The sequence below is a fragment of the Cenococcum geophilum genome (genome assembly GCF_001692895.1).
Source record: "Cenococcum geophilum 1.58 unplaced genomic scaffold K441scaffold_74, whole genome shotgun sequence".
NCBI classification, from domain to species: domain Eukaryota; kingdom Fungi; phylum Ascomycota; class Dothideomycetes; order Gloniales; family Gloniaceae; genus Cenococcum; species Cenococcum geophilum.
Genome location: NW_027137632.1, coordinates 120,576 through 128,744, shown reverse-complemented (window position 1 = coordinate 128,744; position 8,169 = coordinate 120,576). Strand labels below are relative to the sequence as shown.

At 45.3% G+C, this 8,169-nt stretch overlaps 2 protein-coding genes across 2 annotated transcripts; one reads left to right on the top strand and one right to left on the bottom strand.

Moving 5' to 3' along the window:
- Window positions 1-1,987: 1,987 nt before the first annotated feature.
- Window positions 1,988-5,902, bottom strand: K441DRAFT_621792 (uncharacterized protein). Its single transcript, XM_067645977.1, has 2 exons — window positions 5,229-5,902; window positions 1,988-5,176 (listed from the first exon to the last, which is right to left on the bottom strand). The coding sequence occupies exons 1-2, from the start codon at window positions 5,792-5,794 to the stop codon at window positions 2,482-2,484; spliced, it is 3,261 nt and encodes a 1,086-aa protein (XP_067497554.1). The 5' UTR covers window positions 5,795-5,902; the 3' UTR covers window positions 1,988-2,481.
- A 128-nt stretch (window positions 5,903-6,030) lies between these two features.
- K441DRAFT_669640 (Thioesterase/thiol ester dehydrase-isomerase) lies at window positions 6,031-6,851 on the top strand. The gene has a single exon (XM_067650171.1). The coding sequence runs from the start codon at window positions 6,099-6,101 to the stop codon at window positions 6,561-6,563; it is 465 nt and encodes a 154-aa protein (XP_067497553.1). The 5' UTR covers window positions 6,031-6,098; the 3' UTR covers window positions 6,564-6,851.
- The last annotated feature ends 1,318 nt before the right edge of the window (window positions 6,852-8,169 follow it).

The following is an 8,169-nucleotide window of genomic DNA, read 5'->3' as shown; positions in this document are numbered from 1 at the left end:
TAAATAGCCTACCTCTAGAGTATAATAGGCGGATATAAGTAAACGGCTATAGCACTACTTGAAAAGGAAGCCAATATTCCCCCCCTATAACTATATATTAAAGCCACTGCAATATAAAGGGCGTAAAATAAATATAACTCTAATGTTATAAAGTATATTAAGACACGCCTAAATAAACTATAGAGGGACCCTAGGGCGCCCTATAGGAGAATAAACTAATAACCCCAAAGTAGGGAAGATATATTAGAGAAATAGGTAAAAAAAGCAGAAGAAGAATAGTGCTGCTTTAGGGCCCAAGCCTATATAAAGGAGGAAGGGAAACGCGTAAGAGGCCAGTAAAGATAATAGTAAGAAAGAGAAAGGAGCTAAAGTAAAGCATAAAAGAACGCTAGGAAACCATCTACTATAATATAATACTGGCTAGACCAACGCTAAAAAGGTATATAGGAGTTAAAGGTATAAAGGCTAACTAAGGCAAGAGGAACCTAAGCCGTAGTATAGTTAACGCTATAGGGGGTAAACACTCTAGGGCTCCAAGAAGGCCTAATAAAGGTAGAAAATATAATAGTAATACTCTTAAAAATAGGAATAATAGGACTAAAAGACTGGCTCTACTGGGTAGGTATCCTAGTAGGTAGCCTAAGATGCAAATATAGCTGGCCAAAACAGATACTAAAACACGTAATACTGTTATACCCCTTATACACTAACTAAGAAGCAATACTCTTAGTAGCTAGCATAGAGAACTATAATATACTGCTCTTAATATAAAAAGGCCTTAAGGCGGTTACCCAGTAGCTTATTAGCTAAAATATACTAAACCAGTTCCGGGTTATAAAGGAAATAGCAATAGAGGGCAAGGGGGGCGAGCAACGGGCGCCCCCTAATAACTCTACAGTGGTAGAGTAAAGTTTGCAATACTAGCGCGTCCGTAGGCTTATTACGGCAGCAGTGGTTCCCAAGGAGGTCAAAAAGTAAGGTAGTAGAGCACCACAGGTGACTCGCAGGCGCCTCGCAGGCGCCTCGTAGGCGAGTCCCAAAAGGCGGGGAGATGGATCACGGGGTTTTCTTAAATAGAGTTTTCTCCCCACATATATATAAGGAGTAGTCCGCGTGGGCCCAATAGGGATCCGAATCGGACGTTAAGCAATGAATAATAATATATACTTTATAGCTTCTATTAAAGTTATATAGTAAATAGTTTAGTAGTTTTAAGATATTAAAATTTAGGGGCTAAAATAAGGCTAAAATATTATATCTTAAAAACTACTAAACTATTTACTATGTAACTTTAATAGAAGCTATAAAGTATATATAAAAGTCTAAATCTAAATTATTAGAATTTATTATTAAGTGGTTGTTAAGATATTAAGGTATATATTTTCTAATTTTTGGTAGGGTTTTAACGTGGGTCACTCGCCTATATAAGTCACTAGCCCGTGGACTACGTTACTACTCTATAGGATAGTGCATAGATGGGCCAGATTAACGTTAAAACGGCTAGGTAGGTGTTAAAAAGTACCTAGGAGAGGTACTTTCCAATTTTTACCTATTCGACAACCTTTTCGCTGCCAAGACCTAGAAATCGCTCACTCTATACTACTTCGGGCCACAGAATCGCGGTAGACGCAAGGAAGTCGAAACGGCCGTTTCGAGCCTCAATTTCAGCTGCTAAGCTATTCAAACAAGTTGATCTACCAAACGGAAGGCCCAAACCTGTTCGATTTTTGACCTGTTCGATTTATTTGACCTGTTCGTTCCATTTCGAATTTTTGGTGGTCGAAACGGTGGAATTGCACAGGTGGAAAAAAGTTATTAAACGAGGCCTAAAGTATCTGGATTAGCGAAAGACACCCAATGAAATCTAGCCGTGAACTTAAGCGACCTTAGCGTAGGGATAAATTGATCAAAACGAGCCCCTTCGTATACGGAGCCTAAGTTTATGATCGCCCATTTGCACTAAGCAGGTAAGGGAACTAGTGATCTTGTATATGATATTGCTACAAACTTTGCTTGTGACTGGTGTGCTTCTGAGGAGTGGTCTTCGACTCGGGGAAAACGGTTGGGGTTCCTCACTAAACGCGACTCGAAGCGTTGTTTACTGAAGGTTCAGCATTACCTCATTGTAACACAATCTAGCACAGCATCCTTGTATTCTCCCGGGGCCCTTATTCAGCCAATCAGGCAAACCGTTACCAAGCTATCGTACAAACCAACGAGGAGCTTCCGGCTCTGTATCCCTTAGCACGGTAGCGTCCTACGAGCAAGTGGTCCGTGCATGAAAGATTCGAATTCCTGAGCACAGGCACTAAATTTATCTCCTCTAATCCTTATCGATACCGGTAGGACGCAAATTACCGTGCTAAGGGATACCTCAATACGCCCCTCGGCGTTGTTCGCACCCCGGAACGCCTTTCAAATATCTTCCTTATAAATATGCTTATCCTACCAGTTATGAACTCAATCCGTCTTGAATAAAATTCACTGCGTTACAGCCCTCAAGCCTTGCAACATCAGCCCAAAAATTACGCCCCTCGCCACTTTCTCAACCTGTAGACAGTCAAATATCTTACCCAACGCCTCTCCACTCGCTGCCTGTCCCATCACGCTGGTTAACGCTTGCGGCATGCCCCTTTCTACCAGCAGCCGCCTCGCCTTCTGCCTAAGCTTCTCCTTCTCCTCGCTGCTTATTTCCTTTGGCCAGGCCTTTAACTCCTCCTCCGTCGGTAGTGTGTTAGCGCGGAGCTTACGCAGATGGAATGCGACACCGGCATCGGAAGTGTTATCATCAAGGACGGTGGATTGAAGCAACTGCCTGATAGACTCAAGCTGCGGGTTCCCAGGCCGTAGGAGAAAGGTTTTGGCCGCGTTGAGAAGGGTGCGGCGGATTTGCCAGGCTGAGGACATGGTATAAAGCTCGTTGATTACGGCAAATAGCAGCTCGATTGTGACTTGGGTTTCTTGTTCTGAGAGCGGTGGAGCGGTTTTTGGGGGCGGACGAGCGGGTTTCGGAGGCGGTTGGGAGGTGGTGGAAGCCGTGGATAGACGGCGAGGTGGTAGCGAAGGCACTTCAGTAGGGATAGAGAGGCTAGTAGTAGAAGCGCGAGAGGGACGTTGTAAAAGGTTTGAATCTTCACTTTGTTGGGTTTTGCGTGATGGGAGAGGATGTGTATTTGAGTTAGGGGAGTCATAATCATCAGAAATGTCTGACGGTAATGGTGGGAGCATAAGGATTTGATCCCCGCCGTGGACGGGTGATAGGTCCACACTTTCTCTGGCAGACGGAGCCCGGCTGTGGTCACGGCTGGATCTTGCGTAGACAGATGATCGTGAGGAGCTCGGTCGAGGCTTCATGTCCGCTTCGACTTCCGAGTTCCAGCTTGGGCGGCGCTCCATTTGGGATATGGGCGCAGGTTGGGTGTCCACAATCGGAGAGCCTCGAAGGCTATCTTGACTTTGGCGCTTTGATGGCAACGAGGATACAATACTTTCTGTCCTAATATGGCTTGGTAGTTCTGATACCGTGCTCTCTGCCCGAGCATGCCTTGCAAGCGAGGCACCTACAGAGCGGTTAGCATTGCTTGTAGTAGATACCGAGTTACTCTTTTTCGGTCCTAAGGATCCAACGTTGCCTAACACTCCTGTGACACCACCAAGAAGAGCTTTCCCGCCTCCAGCAACCTCTTTAGGTGCCTTTGTTAGAACGTCAATCATTCCCTTCCCCATGTTCTCGAAGGCCGATGGTGTTGGCCAACCAATACCGGGAAATCCACCTTTGTTGGATGCATTTGGCGACCTGTTCAAACCGTTGTCCTTCTCCAGAAATCTTTTCAAGCCTTCGCTTTCTGAAAGTGGCTTAAAGCGAACAGCATCATTAAGGTATCTCTCAAGCTCACCTCGCAGAGAGGCTTTCGTGTGACCTTTCCAGTTTGGTAAGGTTGCATGAGCTTCTGCAAAACCGGCGGCACCGGAGATGGCAGATATTCGTCGCAGGATCTCATGTAAAGTCTCGAAGTCCACAAATTTCCTCGATATCATCCAGCCTGGATGCTGTGAAGAAGCCGGCTCAATCTGAATAAGGTAATCTGCAGTTGGTTTTGCTCGAATAGTACCTTTCTCTCCTGGCATTGAATCGTCGAAGATAGCAAGATTTGCATTGTATAGCGTCAAAAGTGCAACTTTCTCCTGATTTGCTTGCAATGCTGTTGGTGGCTGTGACGGAACAAGTTGATCGAAACTTGTAAATGCGGACTGAGGCGGTTGGGAAGGCGCGCTGGTGATCTCTGCGGACTCATTCAAGGGTGACTCTACTGGCATATTTGCAGAAACTATTGTTTCATTCTCGTGATCCCCGGCCATATCACTTTGCGAGGATGTGGGAGTCGCTACATCTTGTGTCGTGCTTTCAGAAACATCATCACTAATACCCGTGCTAGATACGTTCTGTTGCTCGCGGAGTCTTTTGGCATCTTCCTCCGCAATAAGCTGCGTTAGACGTTGCGCTTCCCGCATGGCTTCATCCATTGCCTCTTGAGCCCTGCTAACAACTCTTCTGTGATTCGCTGTGTTTATTTTTTCTTCACCCGAAACCTCCTTCAAAACCTTTTGGCGCTCTTTAACCTGATTCGTGACATTTTGTAATCGATCGCCCGCGGAGTGCTCAACACCAGCATCGATAGCATTCATGAGCTCCGGCTCGCCTTCTTCAAGAATATATACAATCCAGCCGTTTATCCATTCGGCCTTTGAACAGTTTGCGATCGTCATCTCCAGGACGACTTTAGCTAGGATTTCTCTTAGAAATACATGAGCTGGACGGCAATTGTACGTTTTCGGCTCAAGGTAGCTTTGCAATATATCATCTGCAACCATATCCAATTTCTTCTCTTGGTGCTTCGCATCCAAGACACCCGCTAGGTTGCTGTCTGGCTTCGTTTGGAGGTACGTATCGATCGCATCAGAAGCGGAAGTTGTTGGAGAAGCTGCCAAAGCGCTGGACAGTTCGTTGAAGAATACAATCAAAATCGAGGATGAATTTGTGACGAAGTCGAGGAAGGTATCTGCCGGCCTTTTGCGAGAGAGGTGTGCAGAGAGAGAGAGGATGAACGCAGTTAATGTTTGACGGCAGACGGATGGAAAGGATAACTCTGTCGGGAGTATTGGAGAATACCACCACCTAGGAATTCATAAGCCAAACATCAAGGGATTCTGGTAATGGAAAAGCATACTTGACGTAATCTCGGATTACAGCGTTCGTAAGCTCGTTCAGTGCTGAAGCGGTCTCCGGCCTAAACTCAGCATAATCGAGGTTTTTCCCAGAATACAGTTTCACATCCATAGAAGAGTCGCCGTATAGACCACCTCCCTTCGATTGTGCGACAGTTGTCCGCCAATCCAGCACTCTGTGGGCCACGTCCAAACCCGTCTCCCGTCTTCTGACTTCCTCGCCTCGCGCACGGTCATATCCATTATTATTTGTGTTTCCTTCCCAGGTGGCATGAAGAACAACTCCGCCGACAACTCCAATTAGCACTAACCCAATTCTTCCAAGCACCAGGTACGTTGTCGCGCCCAGACCAACAAGACAAGCCCCAAGGGTCTCATTGCTCGCGGTCGCAAGGAAATGAAGCGCGCGATCGGTCAGCGCTTGCACTAAAACTTGAGAATCTTGCGCCCCATTCGAAAATTCTGGGGTAGCCTTGGGATGCTCCGGTATATCCGCGATAGTAGACGGTTCACTACTCTTAGTCTCGACTCCGTTTGGAATGGGAGTGTCTCGATTTGGATCGGTCATGGCTTCGTGGCGTCGTTACGAACATCTGATGGGTATTTGTATAGACTGGAGTCCTCGAGTTCGTTCTCGTGTGCTTTTTTTGGGTTTCAATAGGGTTAGATGGCTCTGTCCTCCCCTGCCGACAATGCCGTCGTTTCACCTGCATCTCACTCAGCGCCGCGGAGTGATGGTGCCGAACCTCCGATGACGAAACAGAATCTTTGTGCACGAATCCTAACCACAACTTTCCTACCATCATCCTCCTTCAATTGAGACTACTTACCAATTCCTCAACGAACCCTGCTAGACTTGAAAACCCGTCGCAATGTCTAAGATATCAAAGGCTCTCACAGATACTGACACTCTCGCCCATGTTGAGCGCGTCTGGGCTAGCAACAAACCCAACAGTCCCATTTACAATTTTCTTCTGTCAGAAATTTCGTTAACCTTTGCCTCAAAAGGTCTCGTCCGGGCGCATCTACAATTGACCAAAAACCACGTGAATTCCAAAGGTGGCCTTCACGGCATTGTCTCCGCATGTTTGATTGACTGGGTCGGCGGTTTGGCCATCGCCGCCTACGATCGCCGCGATCAAACGGGAGTGAGCACAGACATGCACATAACATACATTTCTTCAGCACGCGAAGGTGATTGGGTTGAGGTTGAGGGAAAGGCTAGCAAAGTCGGTGGTACTTTAGCGTTCACCACAGCCACGATTTCCAAAATTATTGATGAGGAGCCGGGGCCAATCATTGCAACAGGGACACACACGAAATTTGTAAAGAAATGACCGCAGTGCCTTCATTAACCTACGGGTTTATCTCTCTTATGGGATGTGACATTGCCACATGCGCGCTCCGTTACGTTATCTTCTTTGGGTCCGGCATGGTCTCATTCACTTTGAATGCTGTTGACTCCACTCGGATGGCGAAGATTAGAGAGAGCCCTTCTTTGCTTTAGAAGTCATTCAAAGCCTTACGGCAATGCGAGCATGGCAATATGGAAGGGGTATATACAATATAAAAATATAAGAGTGCGAAATGATATGTGTATCAATTTATTAAGTCAAAACCTCGGCTGCATTTCGGATTCGATAATCGCTTAAGGCCATCTTGCCATTATAACACGTCAGAGTAAGTGGTCCGTGCGGAACACTGTTTTCCAAACAACGCGTCTATCTATATAGAATTCAATCATCAATTATATCGCCACGGTGCCTTCCGGTCGTGCTAGAATTGATGTAGACCTTGTTTAGTAGACTCAATATAACGTTCCTTTGAACAAGACGGCGAAAACAGCTTCCCCAAACCCCAGCCGTTGCCCGAATTCGAACCTCTCTATCCCTTCCACTGGTGTATTTCGTCCTACTGTTATCGATAAGAGCCGGCCAATAGAATCAATAGGATCAAGGCTCCGTGATGAAAAATATGAGGCTGCAGAATCTGCTGATTTCTATATACAATTGCTATATACACTTAATCTTTGGAGTTAAGTCGTTCCAAATGAGGAAGCCAACACTCATCCTTTCTACAGAACGGAATTTGGCAAACAGAGCAGCTAAATGTAGTCCTTGGAGCTCTGCGAGGTCTCTTCCAACTCTTACTATTATGAGGTTTATGAATTGTATTTGGTGAGAGCTTTAAGAGAGCCTTCCTATGTCCTCTCTGCGGCGTCTGAGTCTCTCTACCTGCCTTAATATAAGCAGAGTAGAACTTCTGCTTCGTAAACAGCTTTATAAGCTTATAATTATTAATGGGGTACCATAAAATATTACTCGTAGAGTATCTAACTGGTGCCTTCTAATTGTACTCTCGCGAGACGCGAGTTGATTGCTTAAATAGAGCCTACTAAAGATCCTTCTGAAACTGCTTATGCGTATCGCGAGTATTATTAAAGGAGGTGTAGGAGGAGAGTAGAAAGCAGTTAATAAGGATAACGTTAATAAGAAATTGCGCTAAAGGCCTCTAAGTCTTTATATAAGGCCGCTAAGTATTATAATAAGATCGTCTCTGGTTAGTAAGATTAACCCCTAAGTAATTGTAGTTATTTATAAAGGTAGGAATTAGCAACTTTTTAATAACGGCGTTTCTAAATACCTTGCGCGTTTGTTTAGTAGAGCTAGCAGTAAGAGCAGGACGCCGCTAAGGGGTGATAATAGATTTCTAGCCTGGTGGTGATGTATAACGTTAGTGGGAAATGTTAGTAAGAAGCAAGGTGTAACTCTTACTATTATTAACTATACTTATAAAAAGGACGACTTGGGCGTCCTTCTAAGCAAATTCTATTACTTTTAAGTCCTTTAAGGTGGCTCTATATAGAACACCCTACGGTAGCTAAGCTGTATAATAGAGCTTAGTAGGAATCTTTTTCCCACTCCCTCCAGCATTAATTAAGAT

Bases quoted from the DNA above. Each gene is read 5' to 3' on its own strand.
- K441DRAFT_621792 (XM_067645977.1), bottom strand. From the start codon at position 5,794: ATGACCGATCCAAATCGAGACACTCCCATTCCAAACGGAGTCGAGACT. The intron at 5,177-5,228 runs GTATGCTTTTCC...ATGAATTCCTAG, and splicing joins GTAATCCGAGATTACGTCAA to GTGGTGGTATTCTCCAATAC.
- K441DRAFT_669640 (XM_067650171.1), top strand. From the start codon at position 6,099: ATGTCTAAGATATCAAAGGCTCTCACAGATACTGACACTCTCGCCCAT.